General features: G+C 40.8%; 2 protein-coding genes across 3 annotated transcripts in view; one reads left to right on the plus strand and one right to left on the minus strand.

The window, feature by feature from the left end:
• LOC138968799 (serine-rich adhesin for platelets-like) overlaps window positions 1–14117 on the plus strand; it is a 275839-nt gene extending 261722 nt beyond the window's left edge. For both annotated transcript variants that reach the window (XM_070341443.1, XM_070341444.1), the window contains 10 exons: window positions 1607–1910; window positions 2352–2773; window positions 3104–3229; window positions 3572–3702; window positions 4148–4336; window positions 4871–5017; window positions 5363–5529; window positions 5992–6117; window positions 7156–7347; window positions 8076–14117. In XM_070341443.1, the coding sequence (XP_070197544.1) occupies window positions 1607–1910; window positions 2352–2773; window positions 3104–3229; window positions 3572–3702; window positions 4148–4336; window positions 4871–5017; window positions 5363–5529; window positions 5992–6117; window positions 7156–7347; window positions 8076–8190 (1919 nt within the window). In that variant the 3' untranslated portion in view covers window positions 8191–14117. The remainder of the gene's footprint in view (window positions 1–1606; window positions 1911–2351; window positions 2774–3103; window positions 3230–3571; window positions 3703–4147; window positions 4337–4870; window positions 5018–5362; window positions 5530–5991; window positions 6118–7155; window positions 7348–8075) is intronic.
• Window positions 14118–15930: 1813 nt separating this feature from the next.
• The window catches only part of LOC138968805 (vascular endothelial growth factor receptor 1-like), a 121978-nt gene continuing 110492 nt past the window's right edge, over window positions 15931–27416 (minus strand). The window contains exons 24-26 of the mRNA XM_070341449.1: window positions 26646–26751; window positions 25236–25473; window positions 15931–24709 (exon numbers count right to left, since the gene is read on the minus strand). Coding sequence (XP_070197550.1) covers window positions 24279–24709; window positions 25236–25473; window positions 26646–26751 — 775 coding nt within the window. The 3' untranslated portion in view covers window positions 15931–24278. The remainder of the gene's footprint in view (window positions 24710–25235; window positions 25474–26645; window positions 26752–27416) is intronic.

Consider the following 27416-nt stretch of genomic DNA (forward strand, 5'->3'; position numbering starts at 1 on the left):
CAGTTGACATGGACAGGGTTGAACATTTTGTACAGTTTACATTGGGTTTCAGTATAGATCTGTACAGACTTCAACATTCATTCCAACAAGTTTATTTATTCGGCCCCTTGCACACTATTTTGTTTGTTTTATTCCCTTCCTTTAAAAAAAAATCCATAAATTATGTCTGCATAAATCTAATTCTTCTCTTCTTTGATATACAGGCCATCAAAATCTGCATTTTTGGGGTGTTCATTATAGACATTTGTTTTTAAGAAAGCTCAGTACATGTATCTAAGAAAATATATTATAAAAGATTTCATCAGACTACATGCAGCAACAATTTGAACAAGGAAGTACTCAAGTCCCCTTCTTGGTCAATGGTTTCATTTTATGCAAATGCTGTGACCTAGCGCAGCGGAACACTTAACTGAAACACTTGAAATACTCTGAATGTGTCTTCCTGTGTATGGTCCTCATCAACTGACTGCATGGTGTGAGACATGTCGCAACAGTTTGAAACATGAAACAGTTGGACACAATTGTTTAGTGCTTATTAGTGCAAATTGTACTCCTGATAGGTTACACTTACAGTCATACTTGGACATTGTAATACTACAGTGGAACTCCCCTTTTACGACCTCAAGAAATCTGAGAAAACCAGGTCTTAAAAAGGAGGGAGGGTTAAAATCGGGGTAAATTTACACAGGTTATGAATAGAAAGTCTGAGACAACAGGGTCTTAAAAGAGAGGGAGTCTTTAATTGGGGGGTCTTCTTCTTCTTCTTCTTCTTGGCGTTGGCAGGTTGATTGGGGGGTCTTAAAAGGGGGGTTCCACTGTACACATAATTATTAGCCAACACAATTGCTGAATGCTTAGTGCAAAGTCCCCTAAGAGCATATCTTTTGACAATTTCCGCGTGACAAGCGTCGTCTTCCTGACCCAGAAGTGGAAAGGAAGCGAGGCGAACATTTGAACATTTGCCGCTCATTACCATGTAGGTGCAGAGAGCAGGGCGTTAGTTCACTGTTGCTGGCATTTCCTTTTCGCTGGTAAACAACGACACTGCATGTGCAACTGAGACATTCCCTGGTTCGTGTCTGAGCTGGAAGAGTTGGATTTAATTTTTTTGAAGGTTTTAGTGATTTATTGAAATATTTTGAAGGCTAGTCTGTGAAAACTGATAATGATGATGTGTACGTATTTGGGTAAGTCAGGTTTTGTGGATTGTATTATTGTTCATGTTTAGCGTTCATATATGAATAAAAATATGATACACTGCTTGTACACATAGTTGATAAGAAGATAGAAATAATCTCTGCATCATGTTTCAGCACAAGAAAGTAGTTTAAGTACATGGGGTTTGTAAACTTGAGGGTGTTATAAAACTGACTAGATATTTTGCCCCTTACAACAATGTGTATCATTGAGTATGCTGTACAAATCCACTTTTCTCTGAAACTGAAAGCTTCAGTGACTGGCGAAAGAGTTTCCGAATTTTGAGTGAATCTGATCATCTAATGTTTTCTTTTTCCTCATCCCCATCTGCACTCTTTTTGTCTTTTTTGCTTTCTTTCTTTCTTTCCCCTAATTATTAACTTCATACTTATTATTTTTTATGACATAGGTTCCCTCAAACTGGAAACACAGTTGTCCCAGAGCTCTTCATCGGAGAAGGACAGCTTGCGCCTTGAACCCTTTTCTCCGATGGAGATGGAGGATTCCATGGATCACGGTCCGCTTTCACCAGGAGACGACTCCATCGAGGGGGAGGAGGGGGAGGAGGGGGATATGGGCAGCCAGACAGCGTCTTCCCAGGATTCCAGTGACGAGTTGGAAGGCTCGGCAGACGACACGCTGGAACGCATCGCTTTAGGCACCAGGGAGAGGCGGGACTCTGGTGTTGGTTCATCGCTCACAAGAGCTTCAAGGTTTGTAATGGGATCTGTCTGTCTGTCTGTCAATGTGCCTGTCGACCTACCTTATACTTTCCCATTTACCTTCCTACTTGTTGGCATGCAATAAAGCCTTATTTGAGTACATTTGTGTATTATGATTTTAAGACATATACGAGAAAGTAGACTGAGTAATAGGCTTCTGTATTCACATTCATTTGATTTAGATCTGATCAAGTGATTCGACTGTGATTTATCTGAAAACTGTAGTATGTTAAATAAATACAGGTATGTTGGTTAAGACTCTTCACCAAAGACTTACAAAACCCTGATGTGGTTGCATCAAATGTTCTTTCATTGTTTGAATGAAACATTCAGTTGAACAGAAATGATCTTAGGGATGTTGCCTCCCGGGAGGTCATGGTACATGGATTTGTAATAAAGCCTCGACTGATTGTTTTTTATTTATTTTTTCAGCGAAAGAAAGCGCAAGAAGATTCGGTGGGAGAGTTTCCAGAAGAGCCATCGGCCCAGCCGAGCCAGCAGAGAGCTGCAGATCGGGGGGCTGTCCGTGTGCCAGTTACTTCCCTTGCGGCAGCTCTCCTTGCTCAAACTGACCTCCATCATGGAGAAGTGCTCGCCCACCAACCGCTCGCAGTGGTCGTGGAGCGTACCACGTTTCATGAAGCGGAACAAGGCGCCGCAGTTCAGCGACAAGAACGTGTTCGGAGTGCCATTCACTGTGACGATGCAGCGCACGGGGCAGCCTCTCCCGCAGTGCGTGTTGTACGCCATGCGTTACCTCCGCAAAACTTCCCATGATGCCATTGGCATCTTCCGCAAGTCTGGTGTGCGATCGCGGATTCAGAAACTGCGAGACCTGGTGGAGTCCAACCCAGGTGAGGATTGAATGACAAGTCTTAGAAGTGAACATTCTTGGACGATGCAGGCATTGTTGATTTTATTTTTGTGGTGTTGGTAGTGTCATGTTTTGTTGTTGTTGAGTGTTTAAGATATTGAGAGATGGAAGACTAGTTTGTGATGAACAAGTATGAATTTAGAGACAGGTCAGGTGTTCAATTTGAAAACTGAATTTTAGGATGTGTGTGCGTGTGTGTGTGTGCGTGTGAGTGCAGTTCATAAGACTTGTTCTCCACACATGCTGTGAGGACTTGACAAGGAAATGAAAGATACAGAATGTATTCACATTTGTCCTATTTTACTTTCAGACTCCATCAACTTTGACGAGCTTCAGCCGTACGATGTGGCTGACCTGTTGAAGCAGTACTTTCGTGAGCTGCCCGAGTGTCTTCTGACCAACAAGCTCTCAGACACTTTCCGCAGCATTTTTGCACGTGAGTTTATACATGAAATAGTCTCTTGGTTACCCATTTGGCAAATGCTACAAAGTTTACGAGTCGAATATAATGACCAGCTGGTATTGATAGGGAAAAATAATCTGAGAAAGAAGGGGCTAGCCTGAAATGGAAAGGGGTCACGTGTGTGTGTGGGGGTGGGGGGGGGGGGGGTCACTGTACAAGAATACATTTGGTAAATCTTGGTGAATTAAGGTCTTGAAAGGGAAGAAGTTTAAGATGGAGATGAGTTTACAGGTATTATGAGCTAACAATCCAAAATAGCAGTGTCTGAAAAAATGGCAAGTCCATGTACATTTATACATTTGTGATTGTGTACAGATGTGCCGAAGGAGCAGCGGCTGGAGGCACTCCAAACAGCGGTGATCTTGCTGCCCGAGGAGAACCGGGAGGTGCTGCACTGTCTGCTGCTATTCCTGGGGGACATCGCACAGCACTCTGATGAACATCAGGTGTGTCTGTGTGTGTGTGTGTGTGTATCTGTGTGTGTCTATGAGTGTGTGTGTGTGAGTGTGTGTGTGTGTCTGTGTGTGAGTGTGTGTCTCTGAGTGTGTGTGTGTGTGTGTTTGTGTTGTGTGCTAGGTATGATGGTGAGCTCTCTCTCTCTTCTTACCTCCCTCTCTATCTATCTCTCTCTCCCCCCTTTCTTTCCCTATCTATCTCTCTCTTCACAAACAGAAGGAGGTTAAGATCTGGAAAACAAAGGGAAGCAAGCTCTCTAAATGCATACGACATGTGCAACCAGAGTAACTAAAATTGAGAATTATGCGGAACCAACCTCCTGGCACCTGAGAGAACAACAAGCATTGAAATGAAAAGCAACTTTCATTCTAATGATGTTTTTATAAGAAGGAGGTTAAGATAGATGCAGAATAATAATCGCTCCTCTCTTTGCAGATGAACGCCAGCAACCTGGCAGTGTGCTTCGCCCCGTCCCTCTTCAACTTCCTGGGTAGTCACGGCATCAACAGTCCCAGACGCCAGCGCAAAGGTCAAGGTCAGCCGGAGCACAGGGAGCTGATGGAGCAAAAAGCCGTGCACGAGTGTTTCACGTTCATGATCACCGAGTGCAAGAAACTCTTCATGGTCAGTTGTGACTGCAAGGTTATCTCGTTCGGTTTTTGTGTTGCTGTTTTTCTCTCCTCTTCTTTTTTGCTGTCTTTGTTTGTTCATTTGTTTTTTGTTTTGTTTATTTGTCTCTTTCTTCCTTCTTTTCTTTCTTTTTTCTTTGAGTTTGTGTGTGTTTTGTTTTTTTGTTTTTGTGTGTCATAGACTCAATCTGAGTACCGGTATGTGACTTTGGTGATTGTGTGTGTGTGTGTGTGTGTGTGTGCGCGTGCGTGCGTGCGTGTGTGTGTGTGTGTGCATGCGTGCATGTGTGTGTAAGGCATAGTCCCAAATTAAACCCATGGAAGTTACATCACAATCTGAAAGAAGAGCGACCGTTTGAGATTCACTCAGCGGGACCATGAACCTCACACAGTGCTATATGGGGTTATTGCAGCGTGTACTTTCTTTTTAGTATAAGCAAAGGATCGAGGAACATAGATAAGTACAGGTATTAACATGCAGGTATTAACATTTGAACATTTGTTCATTATTTTTCTTTGATGTCTACAGGTGCCACCCTCAATGTACAGTCGTTTACACCTGAACACCCTGAGTAACATGGAGCCAGTTCACCTGGACGAGTTTTACGCCAAGAACAAGCAGCCGGGACCAGACTACAAAACTTTCGGAGAGGAGAACATCCAGGTCTTGTTAAAGGTAAGACGACCATTTGCATTCGCTGATATTGGAGGGGATTGTATTTGGCACACAGCCTTTTTGTATCCTGTAACAAGTAATGAAACTTAATAGTCTTTTCTCCTGCTGTCTGGTGCATTCAGGACATATTACACACATGATCACAAGCAGACAGATAAGCAAACACAAACAGCCCGTTATGGAAATAAATAAATATGTATATAGAAAACACGCAGACAAACATGCATGCACATGCACACACACACACACACACACACACACACACTCTCCCCCCCCCCCCCCCCCTCAAAGTTTTGTTGTTGTTTTTAACACAGAGTAACAGCAACGCATTTATTCACTGTTCAGGATGCTCACGACAAGAATCGCGGCTGGGCACCGGCCACCAGCTACGCACCGGCCATTGAAGTCATGCAGCGAAAGCCACAGGATGGTCACCCCTTGCGGCAGTGGAAATGCAGCGTGGAGATCGAAGCGCCACCTATTGAAGTGCTCAACCGCATTCTTCATGAAAGGTATGTCATTTGCTTTTTCAGGTTTTTGCGCAGCATTGTGCAATTTTGTTTGTTTGGATGGTTGTGGTATTTGTTTTGTTTTGTTTCTTGTCTGTTTGTTGTTTTTGTTTTAGAAAAATCAAAATGTCATTGTTTTACAGTACACAAAATGGATTTATTGTGTTTGTGTGTGTGTGTGTTTGTTAGTGATGGCATGCAGCCCTTAAGAATTCAGTTGAGAGTAAGGTCAATGAAAATTTTAAAAACAACGACAACACCTTTCAGATTATGTGCGAATTTCGATGGCTACTTAGTTTGAATAGCCTTTGTTTATTTTATTATTTTTCTCTTTCTATTTTTTTTTCTTTCCTTCTATTCTGATTATTGATTTGACAAACCCCAACACACACCCTGGTCTTGTAAATGACTGTGTGTGACTGTATCATTCAGACACATAAATGAACGTATGGCTGTTTGATTCAGACACAAGTGGGACGACGACATGGTGAGCTGGGACGTGGTGGAGAGGCTGGACAAACATTCCGACGTGTTTCACTACGTGCTCAACTCCATGGCCCCCCACCCCCCTCGCCACTTCATGGTGCTCAGGTGAGACTGCACTCATTGCTGGCAGCGTCAATAAGGATAAGGTATCATCATGTAGTGGTTACCCTCATGGAAATTCAGGCTGGTTCCTCTCTGGGGAAAGCGAGCTGCAATACAGTACGGCGCTGCCCAATTCTTTTTTTCTTTTTCCTGCATGTGTGTATTTTCATGTTTCCAAGTCCTGAGACTTTCGCTGTGACTAATGTCTATTCTTGCACATGAATGTGTTCAGACATCGTGGAGAGTCTTCACAAAGTTGAGTCTGGGAAAGGAATCCCTCGCTGAACGTGGGGGTTGAAGCCACACAAAGAGCTACAAAGCCACTGCCGACTGTGCTATCCCCCCCCCCCCCCCAAGTGCGAAACTGCGTTCCTGCCAGTTAGTTGATGAGTTATTTATAGAGAATACTACATGGCTTGCTGTTTCGTACCAGATTTACACAAGTTGCTTTTTTAAATATTGAACTGCGAGCGAAAGCGAGCTGTTCACTATTTGAAAAAGCAACGAGTGTAAATCTGGTACGAAACAGCAAGCCATGTAGTATTCTGTTTATCCTACATACTGTACTTACGTGTATTTTACTGAAAATGTCCTGCAGTCGAGGCAGCTAATTTAAAGAGACTTGTTTTGGAACCTCGATCTCTTCTAAAGCCTCGTGCAATCTATTACGTCAAAGCAAAGAAACGTCACTCTGGAAAGTGTAGCGTGACGTGTTAGTTCTAAAATTTTATCGAGGGTAATTAGCGAGCGCAATTTTTTTTCTATAATGACGTTTGTCTCGGTGACTTTGGCATCATAAGCAGTGGAAAAACAGGTCCCTGCCAGACTTGCTTGACATGACCTCATTTACATGATATACACACACGTGTGATTTGAACGATTATTATCTCACGAGTGTCTCTCTCACGTATGTAGGATAAATTTACTTTTTATTTTTTTAACTTATTTATCTGTTTGTTTGTTTGTTTGTATGTTTGTTTTGATCAGTTTATTGATTCAAAACAAATATTCATTTATTCATTAGTTTATTGTGACCACCAGGTACTGGCGTCCAGAACTGGCCAAAGGAGCGTGTGCCTTGGTGACCAAGTCGGTCGAGCACTCCGGTGTGCACGCAGCGTCCTCCGAGTACGACCAGGGCGTGCGAGCTGTCGAGCTGGGTAGCAGCTACCTGATTGAACCCTGCGGCTCCGGCAAATCTCGCCTAACCTTCATCGCTCGCACCGACCTCAGGTGAGTCTTTGGAGGTCATGTATGTTAAAGGCTCAGCCCTTAGCCTGAGGAAACTGTTCTTCCCACCACCTCAGATATGACCAGGCTTTTACATGGGATGAAAACTTCCGTCTGCTTGGACATTTACCAAAAATCAACATCCTGACTGCTTCTTGTTGATTTGTTTCTTCTCTGAAAATACAACAAAAGCGCTATGTGGTTTGACTTGTTCCAACTGTTCTTTTCAGCCGAACTGACTGCATGTATGGTTTCTGTAAGAAATCATGGCAGTACCTACACTTAAAGTGTGTAGCACTGATTGTTGGCCAGCAACTGAGCTTGTGTGTGTATGTATGTGTGTGTATGTATGTGTGTGTTTGTGTGTATTTGTTTGTGTGTGTGTGTGTGTTTGTTTGTGTGTGTGTGTGTTTGTTTGTGTGTGTGTGTGTGTGTGTGTGTTTGTGTGTGTTTGTGTGTGTGTGTGTTTGTGTGTGTGTGTGTGTGTGTTTGTTTGTGTGTGTGTGTTTGTTTGTGTGTGTGTGTTTGTTTGTGTGTGCGTCTGTGTGTGTTTGTGTGTGTGTGTTTGTGTGTGTTTGTGTGTGTGTGTGTTTGTGTGTGTGTGTGTGTGTTTGTTTGTGTGTGTGTGCATGTGCCAATGCATGTGTGTGTGATGATTAAGTTGCGCACTCATGTAAGCTCACTATGTGTTAAATCTGCGTGAAACTTAACTGAAGCGTTTGTGTTTGCAGGGGAAGGTGTCCAGAGTGGTACAACCGGGTCTATGGCTACATGTGCGCCAACTTTATCGACAGACTGCGGGACTCTTTTCGACAAGAGGCAGACGGCCCTGAAACCAAGGTGTGATAGCTCTGTTAAGTTTCAGTGTGTGACCAAGACTAAGAGAGATAACTCTTTGAGAGATAACTCTTTGCCCTGACAAGAGTGGTCCCCCTTCTGACCCCGTCAGTGCCAGAGCAGTGCAAATGCAGCTGGCTTTCATATGACAGTGCATGCTTGCTGCGAAAACTGGAATATGAAGCTGCACGAGCCTACCAAGTGCAAAAGGTTGTATTTGTGCTGTGATAAACAATTCCACCCTCATCTGCCTGCCTGCAGATGCAGTGAAAAGCAAAGGGTGTTGTCAATATTATAAAAATAAGACCTAAAATGAAGAGCAGAAAGGAGAGCACAATGGACAGATCATGAAGGCGCCATCCCTTGATGAAGCATCTGCCTGCTTGTGTTTTGTAACCAAGCTCATCAGACTGGTAACCGCGGGGTTTTACAGAACCTTGGGGCTGTCACAGTGTCGGGGCGGAAAAGAAACAAACGTTGTTCTTCTGGCAGAGCAAAAGCAGGAGGTGCAAGAAACACATGACTGTTAACAGTACAGAGGAACAAGTGGGAGCGTATAAAGGCACAGTTGTGAAGAGCTACTCTCACCATGTGAGAAGTATAACGGACTGTTCTTCTAGCAGGACATCACACTTTGGATCCAAGGGAGACTGAAGGTGCTAGAAGCACAAGGCTGTATTAGTGTATACAGTACAGAGAAGCAAGCAGGAGTTACTGCATTGTTGTGAAATACTCTCAGTGTATGAGAAGTATATAAGGGACTGTTGTTCACATGGGGCATCCACCCTTCAGGTCAAAGGGAGATCCAAGGTGCAAGAAACGCAGGACTGCATGCCTACAAAGGATCCACACTACTCCACAGTTGTGAAATGCTCTCAGCGTATAAGAAATATAACTGACTATGAACTAAGAAATGGATGGCACGTGAAACTTAGCTGGACAATTGTCAGCGTGGTGACTGTAATGGCAGCTCTTGTGAACTGTTCAGACCAAACTGAGTGCACTGCACTGTCAGGACCCTGGAAGTGTTATCACGATTGTCGTCTACTTTTTGAACTGTCAAAAAGTCTTGCCAGCTGCAGGAAAGAACACTTTGTTTTGACTGAAAACTTGTGGTGCCGATAAACGAAACTATATCTGGTCATTGTATCATGCAACCAGACAAAATGCTAATTAATGATACATGTGATTTTTTTGTGATGGGTGTGCTATAGAAATGGATGATCACAAAGCATTATACAGTTACAGGAATTAATGAGCTGTGTCACGGTGAACTTGTATTTCAGGTCATATATATGTTGTTATGATTAAAACCTAGCGACGTACGAGAGGATTTAATGAGCAAGTAAGTGTACTCCCTGTTATTTAGAGCAGAAAAGCTGGTGAACTATTCGCTTTGTTGAAGGGAAAAAAGTGAATCTACGAAAGAAGAAACAAGTCGCGTAAGGCAAAATTACTACATTTAGTCAAGCTGTGGAACTCACAGAATGAAACTGAACGCACTGCATTTTTTCACAATGACCGTAGTCCGCCGCTTGTTCATAACGGAGTGAAACTGATGAGCCTGTTCAGGGCGGTAGTGGTTTCGCTGTGCTGCATAGCACACTTTTCTGTACCTCTCTTCGTTTTAACTTTCTGAGCGTGTTTTTAATCCAAACATATCATATCTTTATGTTTTTGGAATCAGGAACCGACAAGGAATAAGATGAAATTGTTTTTAAATCGATTTCGGAAATTTAATTTTGATCATAATTTTTATATTTTTTTATTTTCAGAGCTTGTTTTTAATCCAAATATAACATATTTATATGTTTTTGGAATCAGGAAATGATGTAGAATAAGATGAACGTAAATTTGGATCGTTTTATATAAAACAAAAATTTATAACAATTTTCAGATTTTTAATGACCAAAGTCATTAATTAATTTTTAAGCCACCAAGCTGAAATGCAATACCGAAGTCTGGCCTTCGTCAAAGATTGCTTTACAAAAATTTCAATCAATTTGATTGAAAATTGAGGGTGTGACAGTGCCGCCTCAACTTTTACAAAAAGCCGGATATGACGTCATCAAAAGTATTTATCGAAAAAAAGAAAAAAACGTCCAGGGATATCATTCCCAGGAACTCTCATGTCAAATTTCATAAAGATCGGTCCAGTAGTGTGGTCTGAATTGCTCTACACACACACACACGCACAGACACACACACACACACACACACACACACAAACACACACACACACTGATACACCACGACCCTCGTCTCGATTCCCCCTCTATATTAAAACATTTAGTCAAAACTTGACTAAATGTAAAAAGACGCCTTAGCGCACAGGGAAAATGAAAGATACCTTGCACAATTACATTCACTAACTCAATCTTGGTGCAAGTCCTGGAGTTTTCCCCTTGGATGCAAATTGTATTGTACACTCAACAAAAAGGCTTGCTGACTGACTCAACCTCATGTGCAGTGAAAGAAATATAATATGAAAGAAATTTAACAGAGTTGTATACATGTATTTGCAAACTTGACCGATCTTCCTAGGATAGGCGATTCTTATTTTCCACTGGATACATTTTGCAATTAGAGACATTTTACTTATTTACTGACATGCAACTGCAAGTTTAGAGTTAAATCAAGGACAAGGGTGCCTAAACTCAGAATATAACTGCAGGTGAAACCTTGAAGTTGTAAAGTGTGTGCTATGAAAAAAAAGTAATGTTTCTCTCTGGGTTAATCCTTACTTTCTCAAAATAGAATTTGAATATCTGCACTACAATTGAGCGGGAATCGGAAAGAGATGAGGGTTGAGCGCATGTGCAATAGTAGTGGTGTGGTCGTGCACACACAAGTGTTATCACTGTTCTTGTTTTGCAATTGATGTATCGGCAGCATTTATATCATTCAATGTAACTGGTTAATCATGTACAGGTTTATTTAGATCTAAACACACATGCGACCCTTCAAAATAATCACAACAGCAAATTTGCTGATTGAAAAACAACAGCTTTTAATCGTGGTAAGAAATTAGAGAAGGAAACTTAAATGGTTTGTTTGCAGTGTCAATGTACTTGATATAATAAAGTTTACTTTGATCAAGCTGGCAGCTTCCTGAACAGTTGCATTTCATTGTTTTCAGTTCATTTAAGTGTGTTAGGCGAGTTTGCTCTCAAAAGTGTGACTGTTTCATTGACTGATGCAAGTAGGCGTGTTCTCTCTCCAAAATCTAACCTTGCTAGGAGCACAGCATAATCACAAACAGCCATTGTTGTATTCGGTGCGCTTTGTCACATAGACAAATGACTCCCCTGCAAAGCCATAATAATAGCAGTGCTGCATTTATTATACTCATGTGTCTGATGTACGCATCATGTCAACCCTGGTACCTCACACTGTCATATTACATGTACCTGCTTTCTTCATCAGCAGCATCAGCTGTACAGTCAGTCATTGTTTCTTTTATCTTCAAACAAAAAGCTTTCGTCAGTGGGCTGCTTATGTTTATGAGGCAGAAAGCATTTCTAGGTTACGGGTTTTGTTCAACTTGGCAGCTTGGTGATTTTTCCTCTTGGTTTTGTGCATTTTAGAATAGAGCAAAGGGGATGTTTTGGCTCATATTTTCATTTGCTGAGTGGTAGTTCAATGGATACCGTGCGGCTTCTTAGGTAGTAGAATGAACCATAAGTTTTGGTATCGAATGTTTGCGTGGGTTTAGAGTGGGTATACACTTGATGCTGTACAATATTTTGTTCTTCTTTGTTGTTATGTTTTTTTGTTTAATTTTTTTTAATGTTGATAGTGCCATACTTTAAGTTATGTAATGCTCACTGCCTTGGTTGGAGAGTGGTGGAACCTTGTTTTGAATGTTATAGGTTGTGTTGTAGACGCAGCATGAATGAGACCGGCACGGTTGGCCTAGTGGTAAGGCGTCCGCCCCGTGATCGGGAGGTCGTGGGTTTGAACCCCGGCCGGGTCATACCTAAGACATTAAAATTGGCAATCTAGTGGCTGCTCCGCCTGGCGTCTGGCATTATGGGGTTAGTGCTAGGACTGGTTGGTCCGGTGTCAGAATAATGTGAATAGGGTGAGACATGAAGCCTGTGCTGCGACTTCTGTCTTGTGTGTGGCGCACAATATATGTCAAAGCAGCACCGCCCTGATATGGCCCTTCGTGGTCGGCTGGGCGTTAAGCAAACAAACAAACAAACAAAAAAGCATGAATGAGGATAATTTCCATTCTCTCGAAATGCTCCCATGAAAGACCATTACAAAGTCATTTGAAGGAAAATCCATCATTTTCTGTGTTTGATTATGTTGTTCTCAATTTCAACACTGTCTAACTTCAGGTGCACAACTTTATCAAAATACAATAAAACGGCTGTTGTTCCTGTACTCATTATGAAAAGCAGAAACATACTCACTTCAACTGGTAAACCGTCAAGGAATAAAGTGGGAGTCTTCTTACGTACACAGACCTAAAGTGTATATATACAGGTGTACTTCTTTAATTCAAACTGCATTTAGATATAAACTGTTTTAATTGTAAAATTGTGTTTAGAACAGTTGTACAGTGCACAGAGGTTGATGATGTACGTATTGGTGTTCACTCTGTTTTGAAGTCAAACCTCAATGTGTTTTGGTGTTAGTGTGTCCGTGATACGATCAATATGTGTATCATAAGGAAACTTCTGTAAATGTTGCCACACGATATGTACAAAAGTGCATGTACATAACTCTCTGAATTGTACGTGTACATAACTCTCTGAATTGTATGACTCCTGGCTGAAAGAAGTGTATAAGATGTACAGAGTTAACCCCAGCCACAGATGTTTACTCTCTCTGACTCACAACTGAGTAAAAATGTACATAATGACCTGTATTCATACCGAGAGATACTACCCTTCAACGTAAACTCAGGCTGCGTGTAATGTGCAGATTGTATATGCAGGCTGCTCGAATAATGTCTGTGCACAATTCTGTACAGCTCAGTGTACTCATAATATTGGAGAAAAGCAGGTATGGTTAGTTAATGAAGCATTTTGATAATGAGGGGAACCACAGTTTTCTCTGTTGTGTGTTTTCTTAATGAAGGGATAAGTAGCAAGTAAAAAAGGAATTAAATGACAATGAAATCTTCCTTGACAGGATCAGCCTTGGGCACCAGCTGCAAGTGTACCCCCCGCGGGCTAGGGGGAGTCCCATATTGGTTGGGACGAGAAAGAATTTACCCGATGCTCCCCAGCATGTCGTAAGAGGCGACTAACGGATTCTGTTTCTCCTTTTACCCTTGTTAAGTGTTTCTTGTATAGAATATAGTCAATTTTTGTAAAGATTTTAGTCAAGCAGTATGTAAGAAATGTTAAGTCCTTTGTACTGGAAACTTGCATTCTCCCAGTAAGGTCATATATTGTACTACGTTGCAAGCCCCTGGAGCAAATTTTTGATTAGTGCTTTTGTGAACAAGAAACAATTGACAAGTGGCTCTATCCCATCTCCCCCCTTTCCTCGTCGCGATATAACCTTCGTGGTTGAAAACGACGTTAAACACCAAATAAAGAATAAAGAAAGCTGCCAGTGTCGTGACATTGCGGGCGTCCTCTCATTGTGCTATATTCCCTGTTATGTGAGATGCCTCTGATGACACCACCAAGTAAAGGACATGTGACGTGTGATTTAATAACAACAAAATCCCCCTTAAGAAAGGACGCCTACATTGATGAAAGGATGCATTTGGCTGGACCCAGCTGACAGGTGCCTATGTCTGTTACTGTAAATGTCGCCCAATCATATGCAAACTGTTTGCCATGCTTATACATTCTAAGGTTTGATTTGGATATGGTCGTCAGAAAGAGCAACTCTTGGTGTCAGGCACTAGGTCTGTTTTCATCACTCATCATTCAGCCCGTGATACAGACAATAAATACTGTTAACTGAGACGTTCCTGTGTCAATGTGTCGTTCTGTGGGTGTGTGTGTGTGTGTGTGTGTGTGTGTGTGTGTGTGTGTGTGTGTGTGTGTGACTGATTGTATGCCTGTGTGTGCCTGAGTGTTTGAGTGGGTGTATGTCAGGGTGTTTTACAGAGTGTACAAAAGGATGTGTGACTGACTGTATGACAGAGTGTATGGCTGAGTGTGAGATGTGCATATTACAGAGTGTATGACAAGGTGTACAACAGAAAGAATGGCTAATTACTCCATGACAGGCTGTTGACCGAGTGTATGGCCGGGCCTTTGACCGAGTGTACTGCAAGGTGTTTTGCAGGTTAGAACAGGGTATGTGACTGAGTGAATAACTAAGTGTACGACTGGGAGTATAACAGGGTGTGAGTAGTAGGGTATATGGTGTATGACTGGGTGTATGATTGGGTGTATGACCAAGTGTATGACTGGGTGTATGACTGGGTGTATGACTAGGTGTGTGACTGTGCATATGATATATAGAGTGTAAAAGTAGGTGTATGACAGGATGTATGACAGGGTGTATGACTGGGTGTATGACTGGGTGTATGACTGGGTGTGTGACTGGGTGTATGACAGGATGTATGACAGGGTGTATGACTGGGTGTATGACTGGGTGTATGACTGGGTGTATGACAGGATGTATGACAGGGTGTATGACTGGGTGTATGACTGGGTGTGTGCCTAGGTGTATGACTGGGTGTATGACTGGGTGTATGACTGGGTGTGTGACTAGGTGTATGACTGGGTGTATGACTGGGTGTATGACTAGGTGTATGACTGGGTGTATGACTGGGTGTGTGACTAGGTGTATGACTGGGTGTATGACTGGGTGTATGACTAGGTGTATGACTGGGTGTGTGACTGGGTGTATGACTGGGTGTATGACTGGGTGTATGACTTGGTGTATGACTAGGTGTATGACTGGATGTATGACTAGGTGTATGACTGGGTGTATGACTGGGTGTGTGACTAGGTGTATGACTGGATGTATGACTAGGTGTATGACTGGGTGTATGACTGGGTGTGTGACTAGGTGTATGACTATGACTAGGTGTATAGGACTGGGTGGCCGAGTGGTAACGCACTTGCGCTCAGAAGCGAGAGGTTGCGAGTTCGACCCTGGGTCAGGGCGTTAGCAATTTTCTCCCCCCTTTCCTAACCTAGGTGGTGGGTTCAAGTGCTAGTCTTTCGGATGAGACGAAAAACCGAGTTCCCTTCGTGTACACTACATTGGGGTGTGCACGTTAAAGATCCCACGATTGACAAAAGGGTCTTTCCTGGCAAAATTGTATAGGCATTGATAAAAAATGTCCACCAAAATACCCGTGTGACTTGGAATAATAGGCCGTGAAAAGTAGGATATGCGCCGAAATGACTGCGATCTGCTGGTCGATGTGAATGCGTGATGTATTGTGTAAAAAAATCCATCTCACACGGCATAAATAGATCCCTGCGCCTTGAGTCCGAGTCTGGAGATACGCGCGCGATATAAGACTTCATATAACATAACATGACTGGGTGTATGAGTCTGTGAATCATGTATGTTTAAATGAGTTTGTGTGTTGTGTGTGTGTGTGTGAATGAATGTATATAAAATGTATGTGTGTGTGTGTGTGTGTGTTTGTATGTGTGTGAGTGAATGTATGTACGTATATTCAAATGTGTGTGTGTGTGACTGAGACTGTGTGCGTGTGTTTGTGTTAACAGGTGTATGCATGCTCAATAAAACCATCCGTATAACACAAGCTGCTACATCCATCCATAGATGTACATCATACACACGGTCAGACACAGCTGCATGTGATTATACAACGTACAGTCATAATGAAGGAAAAACAATGCAGATTCACAACACCAAACACTTATACGCATTCCACTTCATACAAACCACAGAAAACCTCACGATCAAGTTTGCACTTTATGTTTGTTAAGACAATACTTCACTGTACATCAACAACTTGAGGTGACATTAAAACATGACTGAACAACAATGATTTGGGACCTTGTAAAATCAGTTAGATTATATGCTATGACTATCAATAATATACACTGTCATTGATAATACGAGTTTGATAACACAAACAAGTTCCTTTTTCCTAATCTTACGCTGCTGTTCATCTCTGTAGAACCGAGAGCAACTAAGAAAAGTAACTCTTCCACGAAAAAGCGTTTCAGACATCGTTCAATTACCTCCCTTGAAGCCACCTCTTAATGACTTCCAAGTGACTGTAAACTAACACCGGTTATTTTATGACATTCGCTGAAAACTGTACTGGCATTTTTATCAAAAAGTTGGGCTAGCAAATGGACAAGATAATTATGTAAATTAAAATCACGACTTAATTCATCAGTATCTGTGACAAAATCACTTTGATACAGGTAAACATAATCCATTTAACAATACTTAGTATAAAATGTACACATAGCAGCAAAAATGTACACATACGGCCCAACATGGGTGGAATAGGAACATCCGATGTCAATAAACATATAAACATTGATCCTTTCTTTTTCCTTCTTCTTATATTAGTATGATGAATTATGGAAAGTGTGTATCAATTTGTCAAATCATAGGCACTAGGGCATTGCTGACAACAGATGATTAAATCTTCACAGTACTTAAACATTGGTGGCAGTGATCAAAGTAGAAAAAACAACAACAAAAAGGGGTGGGGGAGGGGGGGGAGGGGCAAGCCAGGAGTATAGGATGGGGGGTTTGTGGCTGGGAGGGGGGAGGCGGGGCTTGAGAGACGGGAGTTGCATTTCTGATGCAATGTATATTATGTCTATACACAGCTCCATTAACGAAACCACAACAAAGCATTCTTAGTTGGAAGATCTTTGTATGCTAAAAATTAGCACTTAACTGTGAATATAATTTAACATACAAAATTGCAACAATTACAAGTGACTGACTGGAAGGGAATAACGAATACTATCATAATGTAATGTACAAGATACATGTCATCCTCCAACCGTGTCAATGCTGTTCTTGGCAGTAAACAAGATCAAGTGCTTATTTTGAAAAGCGTGCCTCATCTAATATTAGAATATAAATACAGGACAAAGCCTGGCAACAATGCTTCTGCATGTTTCAGAAAATAAAAATGTAAAGATCTTAAACGAAGCCTCATGTACATTTTTGTTACCAAAAAAAAAAAAAAAAAAAAAAAAAAAGCTGTCCTGCAGATGCAAGTTATGCTTCAATATCATTCTCTCTGAAGCAAAAACAAAACAAACACCACATAAAGCATGGAAGACTATCATAAATGTAAATGGGTCTCGTCTATATCTAAGCTACTGTGTGGGATTTGACGTAGAATTGAAAGACTAATGCTCGATCCTAGCAATGTTCCCAATGAAAATAATACCTTGTACATTTTGAACAAAAGCTAAACCAAGTATTTCTTTTGCACAGAAGCATGGCATGTTTGATTGATTTAAAAAGCAATGATCTGATACATACCATATATCAAAGCATTTCAGCAAGTCATAGGATAAGTACATGAAGTATCGTAAGTACACATGCACCAATACACACTATGGCAAAACAAAACTGACTAGAATATTATTTCTTACTGGACCTCAAATTCAACTCTCTGAATTTCATAACCAAGACTTCAGTATCTAGTCAAAATGTATCTGAACCTACTAATCCAACTATGGTCATACTGGATGGACTCTGGTGTCTCAACAAACTCTCATCAAAACTGTGTGTGTGTGTGTGTGTGTGTGTGTGTGTGTGTGTGTGTGTGTGTGTGTGTGTGTGTGTGTGTGTGTGTGTGTGTGTGTGTGTGTGTGTGTGTGTGTGTGTGTGTGTGCTCTTCCCTGTGAGTCTGAGCATCTGTGTAAATATATATCTCATTATTTATGTGTATGTCTGTATCTGAGAGAGAGAGAGAGAGAGAGAGAGAGAGAGAGAGAGAGAGAGAGAGAGAGAGAGAGAGAGAGAGAGAGAGAGAGAGAGAGAGAGAGAGAACTGTGAACTTTATTTATTTATCGAGGGTAACAGAATAAGCAATGTATACATGCTGTTTTTCATCCGGCCCTCGCCCATTGAGGGTAACTCAATTAATAACAAGAAGAAATAGAAGTTAAGTTAATTACAATACAATTTATATAATTAACATGTCAAAAAATTAAAAAAACATTTCAAAATGCATTATGAATATCAAGCAATGATGTAATATTATCCCATAATTATATGCCGGTACTTGTTTCCAAGAGAAACAGCATGTACAGTTCCTTGAAGGAAGTTTCACCGAATTGCATTTTAATTTAATCAGGAATGGAGTTCCACAATAAGGCGCCAGAATAAGAAAGACTTCATTTGTAAAGGTCAATTCTAGGGGTTGGGGTAATTAATTTGTTTAGTTTTCGTGAATTATTCAGTTTGAAATTTGAGGCAATGAATGTAGGTGCATTCCCTGACATAATTCTATGCATCATTGCACCTTTGTTATAGGTAAATCTTAATTTGATAGGAAGAATCTTTAATTTTTTATAATCAGACGTAGAGAGAGATGCATTTTTTAAAAGAATTAATTTAACAGCTCGTCTATGTAAAGAGCACAAGTGTTTCAAAGTGTTTGCACTTGCAGAGTCCCACACTGTGGACGCATAATCAATAGTTGATTGAATATATGCCTAGGTGCGTAGGTCTAGAAAGTGTTTAATTTTTGATAACTGATATATTTTTTTAGAAGTATTTTTACAAAGTGTATCTAAATTTTTTGACCAAGACAGATTATTATCAATGGTTATTCCCAAGACTTTATGGTTATCAACTTTAGTTACATCTTGATTTTGTATTTGTAGTTTAGGAAATTTTGATGATAGATTTTGTCGTTTTTGTCTAGTGGTTAGAAGCATGCATTTAGTTTTATTTGGGTTCAGTGACATATGGTTTAGTTCTGACCATTCCAGCAATCGATCAATGTTTTCTTGGAGGACTCTTGCTAGCTCACTTAGATCTTTGTGACTAGAATGAATTGTAGTATCATCTAACACACATACATTTAACAAATAATGGTAGGTCATTAATATAGATAGAAAATAGTAAAGGACCAAGAATAGAACCTTGTGGAACTCCAAACCTTACTGTTTGTTTACAAGAGTATGATTGATTCAGATAAGTGCTTTCCTGTAAGAGAGAGAGAGAGAGAGAGAGAGAGAGAGAGAGAGAGAGAGAGAGAGAGAGACAGAGAGAGAGAGAGAGAGTTTTAGTGATATACATGTGCATACATGTACTTGATGCAATCGTTATCTGTTATCTTTAGACTCTGTACTTCAGTAACAATAGTTTACTCTCTTTTCTTTATTTGGTGTTTAACGTCGTTTTCAACCACGAAGGTTATATCGCGACGAGGAAAGGGGGGAGATGGGATAGAGCCACTTGTCAATTGTTTCTTGTTCACAAAAGCACTAATCAAAAATTTGCTCCAGGGGCTTGCAACGTAGTACAATATATGACCTTACTGGGAGAATGCAAGTTTCCAGTACAAAGGACTTAACATTTCTTACATACTGCTTGACTAAAATCTTTACAAACATTGACTATATTCTATACAAGAAACACTTAACAAGGGTAAAAGGAGAAACAGAATCCGTTAGTCGCCTCTTACGACATGCTGGGGAGCATCGGGTAAATTCTTCCCCCTAACCCGCGGGGGGGATTAACAATAGTAAAACAATTAACAATAGTAAAACACATACAAACACATGAAACACAAAATCCCCTGAGGTCAAACAAGGCAAACTTTGCCTTAACAAACATGAATCATATACAACAAATGGATGAACAGTGACCATGAATTACAATATTGTACTATGTACACACATTTCAAATGACCACATGACACAAAACCTATTCTCTCTTTTTTTTTTTTTTTTTTACATCAATTTGAGTCTTTGGGCTTTATATAATATAATCAACGGCTCTTCTTCCAAAAAAGCAAATTTGCACAATTTGTTTAACTGGTTCACAAGGTGATCTCCTGTTTGTGTTTCCTTCCTTTCTTGTTTTTGCACATGCACTTACAGATTAACGAAAAGATGTGGACAGAGGAGAGTTGACTACATTGATATAGACGACTGTCAGCACCAAATATGGTAAGATTAAGATCAGAATAATCCTTCATATATAGCACCAATAAAATAAACAGTATCATCGCAAACCCTTTCAGTCCTTTGATTTTTGTCCAGGCTGAATATCTAATCCCCACTGACAGACAAAAAAATAGGAATCCAACAATCTTCTTCTTCTTCGGTGTGAGACTGTGATGTGTCTAATATTCCACAAGCAAATTACATGTCTCAATATAAAGATCACTAAAGGTCTAGTTACATGCATGTCCCGATGAACTTCCAGCATTCACTGGCTTTACAGCATTGCATAGTCAAAAGTTTTCTTTTTTTTTCTTTTTTATGTCGCTCTCCACCAAATATACCCATCAAACATTTCACTTGGGCAGAAATGTTTTAAATTTTTTTTCCTGAAAATTCTTGTCATGTTCTGTTTTTTGTTTTTTTTCCGAAGTGCCTTACCTGTTTTTATAATTATCAATTAATATGGTATGAAATTGTTTCAGATTTCTGCCTTACCTAATAAAACACAAAGTGTGTCAGGATGAACAAGTCTACAACACATGTACATGAATATTAGTCATCAGTTTCATCTACGAAGTGATCTGAACGAAATGTATTTTAACATCAACATAATGTTCAAGCATTTCCAGAACTACAATAACAGTGACTAAAATAGGTAAACACAAACAGCAACATACCCTTTGCATAAGGTATTGACGCAGCAAAGCACTGGTGTAAAAAGTACTATTTGGGCACACTTTTCACATCAAAACTGCGAATTACAAATACTCTTTGCACTGATAAAACAGTGTACATTTTAAGTGCTACAGAGTTAAATGATGATAATATAACAAGCAGAATATATATATATATACATATACCTTGATTAGTTAAAACACAGAGGCTCTTTCTCTGTAATCCCTGACTTCTGTACATTCATGTGTATCAAAGCGACCAATAGTTCTGACACATTTTGCGTTCTCTCAGTGACACAAATTCTTGACTTTTGTTATGACATCATGACAATCGTAAGCCTCACATGTAGTAGCAGTTGCCCTAGATTAATACAAATAATACTTGGTTCTTGCGACGAAGCTGCACCAGTTATCTGTAGCTTGTGCATGTGGGGTGACAGTCTCTCAAATTATACAGACGCTGTGCAAACACTGTTAACACAATGAGCAAATCTGGGAAGCAGGCCCTACAAGATACATGTTTGGTCTTTGAAGAAATGATTGAGTCCCGTTCACAGATGTTATCGCTTTTTCAGAGAATTTTTGCTTTTACACATTCTAAGGAGGTTCACTGTTCAGTAAAAGCTTTGCTTGGAAAATTGGCACTCACACACACACACACACACACACACACACACACACACACACACACACACACACACACACACACACACACACACACACACACACACACACACACACACACACACACACACACACACACACACTTTGTAATAGGTACACACATGAACACATTGTTTTACATTAATACACAGTCAGTAAATTTTAAAAACAAAACAAAAACCAAATACCCCTAAGTTTTTCGAGCAATTTTTCCAACACACGTTACTTAGTTTTTTCCTCCCTGTAACCAAATGGCTTCTTGTTTTGAAACTAATCTGAGTGTTACTGATTCTGCAAATGAGTTTATGTTTTGATGATCCAGAAAAGCGAGAGGTTGCGTAGGCCTGGGTCAGGCCGCAATTTTCTCCCCCCTTTCCTAACCTAGGTGGTGGGTTCAAGTGCTAGTCTTTCGGATGAGACGAAAAACCGAGGTCCCTTCGTGTACACTACATTGGGGTGTGCACGTTAAAGATCCCACGATTGACAAAAGGGTCTTTCCTGGCAAAATTGTATAGGCATAGATAAAAATGTCCATCAAATACCCGTGGGACTTGGAATAAAGTAAAAAAATTCCATCTCACACGGCATTAAGTCTCAGGAAACATGAATACACGCATGCAGGGGAAAAAAAAAATATGGGCAGCGCCGTATGTATGGCAGCTCGCTTTCCCCGGGGAGAAAGCAGCCCGAATTTCCATGAGGGTAACCTCACTGGACTGTAAATCTTATCCAATCCAATACACATGCACATTATGGTTGAAGCAGCATGGCCAAGTTAACACATCCCCTCTGGCCCACAAAGGCAACAGAAAAAAATACTTGTCAATAATGCTACACTGCTTCCTTCACTTACACAGATCCAGTCAGTTCATAAAATACAATAAAGCAAAACAAGACAACTCATATAATTCACAAACACTAAGGCGCTATACTGTGAAGTTCAGTATACACAGAAGTCTTGACAAGTTTAGTATCCACAGAAGTCTTGAAACTTCTTCTTCTTCTTTGTTCATGAGTTGAAACTCCCACGATCGTTTACTTGTTTCTACCCCGCCATTCAGGCAGCCATACGCCGCTTTCGGGGAATTCTTGAAACAGGACCCACTGGTTCACGTGAATACCTTAAGCTGAAGTGTTTTGTAGAAGATCCGTTGACCAAGACAATGAAGTCAATTTCAGTATGATGTGTGCACAAATACATGCCACCATGACTGTTCTTGATTCTATAGCAGTATAGTTGTTAACAGGCAAATCCTGCAGTTTGTCTTGTTCATCATTCACTTCCAAAGCCAAACACATGATACCATGTATGTGATTCTCCAGTCACAATGTCTTGCAGTTTTAATCTTCACTTCCCAAGCCACAGTATAAGCAGCCGTGGGAGAGTGTGGGTAATACATATTTGGGTCACTGTCAGAATACAGTACTATCTATTATACAGGCAAGTCTTACTCAGATGCCACCTGCACCAGCTCCAGGGGTAGGGTACATCTTTAGGTAATTAGCAGAATACTGTGTGTTATTGTTATAGTCAGGGGTCACGCTGACATTTGACTGATACGCATCAGTTGAGCCAGGTGGTATTCAAAAATGTGTACAGCACCCGAAAAATGCAATATTTATGCAAATGAGCTTGACCCCTGATAGCTATAGTATACTGTACATTAGGCAGACTTGGGCACCCCTGTTTTGCACTTGGAGTATTCTCAAACAAACTTGGTGTATTTTCAGAAAAATGAGTGTACTCCACACAGAGTTTGAACATCCATGATTCAAACATGCTTCGCACACGTCTGTCGCACCTTTAAATAAGTTTACCAATACATTTAAAACAAATGCTTCTTTCAATGTTTACTGACAAAAACTGTTATGTGTCAAAATACTGGATCGCATAGGGATGCGCTTGTGAAGAAAAGTAGTTTTTCTCGTCGTATTTGTTTTCCACTGACCATACTGATCGTATTCTAGACAATCATGCGTACAAAATACGGCAAAATTGTATGGGTTCCCAGGTCTGATTTAGGGAATCATCTTTCTTCCTAATCATCTGCTATCAATAGGAGTGAAACAAATTGTTGTGAGCCAACCAAGACTGCACATTAAGTTTGTCTTTCACTGCTGGCTTAGTGAGATGGAAAGTTAATGTCAAGGTCAGTAACATTATTCCACCAGGTGAAGGAAAATCATCCACATCTCTATTCCATACTATCAGGCTAAGCCTGTTTATTTCAACTACACAGTACACAGGAGAATCTTATTAAGCTCCCAATCACTGACACATTGCCTGGAGAAGAGTTATTCTGGTGATTGTCAGGATTCTGTGAAGGACACACGGTACAACTCTTGTGACCTCCAAACTTTTGTGGCAGGAGAACGCTGGATACTAGAGTGGGAATCTCTTTCAACCCCCCCCCATCCATCTTTCGATAGCTTGGTGTCCGGTGGAGAGTATTATTTGGTCAGCTGATTGTCACAATATTGCGAGTGGCATAAGTAAGTCACTCAGGGTGATTTCCACACTGTTATCAGTCTATGAGTATGAGCAGAATGAGATAATGCTGCTGTAACGCTACAAAATCATTCACCACTCCTTCTGTTTCCATCATGGTCAGGTGAGCGTCAGGCTACCATGCCCAGCACAGGTAACCCAGTCTCACTTTTCACCTCTGAAGTCACACTGAAGATCTGACCACTACACACGTAAATCTCCAACACCCCCCTCCTCCACCACCAACCGATAGTCCGGTGGTGGGTAGATGTTGAGGTGGTAGTCAGGACTGAACACAGAACTCGTGGGGCTGAACGCCGAGTCTCTCGCATCATCCTTCTCCTCTTCCGTCCCCCCTTCCGCTCCCTCGGATGATAAACTGCCCGGAGGAACGCTCGCCGCTGCCGCCTCGTAGCTCTTGGGCAGGAGGTAGCCGGAGTTATCGGTGGGGGAGGTCCCGGGCGCGTAACTGCTGGAGTGACCACTGTCGCTGTCGTTGGGCTGGTGGACCTCAGCCATGGTGTGCACCTGCACCGGGGACTCGGCTTTGACGAAGCCGGGAGCCACCTCGTCGGGGATGGAGCTTCGTCGTTCCGACTTGCTGTCGATGAGCGGCTGCATCTCCAAGTCCGTGCCTTTAATAATAACAATAATAAGGGAATTTATATGGCGCAAATCCTAATATAGTTCTTTGCATTTTGCAATCAATCTTCAATATTATAATCTTCATTACAGCAACAATACACCTTTTAAAAAATCTTCAAACAAATAATCAATCAATCAATCAATATGAAGCTTATATAGCGCGTATTCCGTGGGTACAGTTCTAAGCGCTTGTCGAAGAGTTGTCAACACAGGACTAACAAAGAAACTAACATCTTCAGACGGAAACACAGAACACAATCACGTACACAATGCACATTCAATGGATCGTTATCAACTACAATCACAAATCATTGCTTAAACAAAATGATGGAACACCATCACACACACACCCACATGCACGCACGCATGCACACACACACACACACACACATATGCACACACACATACACACAGACACACGCATGTGCACACACGCACACACACACACACACACACACACACACATACACACAGACACACGCATGTGCACACACGCACACACACACACACACACACCTTTGTCGCTCTTGAGTTTACGCTGGTTGATATAGTGCGGCTTGTCGCCGGCCGCGTTATCTGTCTCCAGGTCCTCCTCCATGGTGGCCAGAGGGGGGAAGGTGGGGGAGCGGGGGGACATGGGGGTGTACTCCGAGGCGCTGGACATGCGCAGGTAACCGTCCTCGTCAAGCGCCGGGTCCCCCCCCTCTCCTTCCTCCCCCATCTTGATGTAGGGTGACGACAGGTCCAGGTAATACTGCAATCAATTCATGACACATTTTTTAGTCTTTAGAAACTGAGATTTTTTCGTCAATCTAGTTTTAATAAGCATACTTAACATACATTACAGGGACGATTGTAAGGTATGGTACAGTATGTGCAATTTAACTGAGATTTTTTTCTTAAATCTAGTTTTAATAAGTATACTTACCATACCTTACAATTGTCTGTGTAAGGTATGGTACAGTATGTGCAATTAAGGGGCCAGTGCACTACCTTTTTTTTTATTTTGAATGTTTTATTGTGTCTGAATGTTATTTTATGAAAGAAATGAACAAATGATGACAAAGAATAGTCACTTTTTGTATTTTCGGTTGCTGGTTTTTGTTTTACGCCACAAAAACAGTCAAAATACAGACAAAAGTGGAGTACAGGAGGAAAACGATATTTCAGCAGATGTGATTGTCACACTTCTAATTATTGTTATATTTTATCTTTCTGGGTATGCTCTAGGGGATTACGAAGCAGATTATGATTATTAAATTTATATTTGGAGTTAGGGACATTTCTTTGTTACAACCGTCAAACTTTAGGGTAACCCCTGCAAAATTTTTGTTTGAAATAACCTGGTTATGACTGTAATACAATGGCAACAAAATCCTCTCGTAATCCCCCAGAATGTGATATTCTGCACAAACTGCACAAAAAATTATTGCTCTAGCTAAATTACAGCCAGAGAAATCACAACACCACAGATGCAACTGCCGCAAAAATGGCCGACATGAGAAAAACGACGTTGAAGATAAACTATTCAAATATTGTCTTTATTGACACATAAATATGACACTTTAGACAAAAACACAGACACACATGCATTTTAGGTATGTTATGAGACCATTATCTGCAAAAAAAATTAAAAAAGGGTTTTGATCAATTTTTCCATTTTGCACTGGCCCACCTCCCCTTAAGTCACACTTTTTACCAGCGATAACAACAAACTATAAACAAAGATGAAGAAAAAAACATTTCACAAACATAAAAAATATTAATTGGAACGTGCTAGCAGAAACAAAATAACTGGAATGCTATTTCAATATTGGGGTCAAACTGGTTAGTCTTCTGGGAGCTGTGAATCTGAATCAAAGCAAATCCACCGCTCAAAGTCAGCCTTGTAGCAATAAAATGCAAACTTATTGTGTCATTCCTCACCTGTTTAACATTAGCTTCTAAAAAGTCGCCCATGATGGAAACCAGGTCACCGAAGGTCGGCCGTTTGTCAGGATCAGCATCCCATGTCTGCATCATCACCTTGTACCTGTAGGACACAGAAAACAACTTCATACAGGTGACATATAACACACTTCATACAGGTGACATATAACACACTTCATACAGGTGACATATAACACACTTCATACAGGTGACATATAACACACTTCATACAGGTGACACATAACACACTTCATACAGGTGACATATAACACACTTCATACAGGTGACACAAAACACACTTCATACAGGTGACATATAACACACTTCATACAGGTGACATATAACACACTTCATACAGGTGACATATAACACACTTCATACAGGTGACATATAACACACTTCATACAGGTGACACAAAACACAATTCATACAGGTGACATATAACACACTTCATACAGGTGACACAAAACACACTTCATACAGGTGACACATAACACACTTCATACAGGTGACACAAAACACACTTCATACAGGTGACATATAACACACTTCATACAGGTGACATATAACACACTTCATACAGGTGACACAAAACACACTTCATACAGGTGACACAAAACACACTTCATACAGGTGACATATAACACACTTCATACAGGTGACACATAACACACTTCATACAGGTGACACAAAACACACTTCATACAGGTGACATATAACACACTTCATACAGGTGACATATAACACACTTCATACAGGTGACACAAA

This window comes from Littorina saxatilis, linkage group LG6 (assembly GCF_037325665.1).
Source record: "Littorina saxatilis isolate snail1 linkage group LG6, US_GU_Lsax_2.0, whole genome shotgun sequence".
NCBI lineage: Eukaryota > Metazoa > Mollusca > Gastropoda > Littorinimorpha > Littorinidae > Littorina > Littorina saxatilis.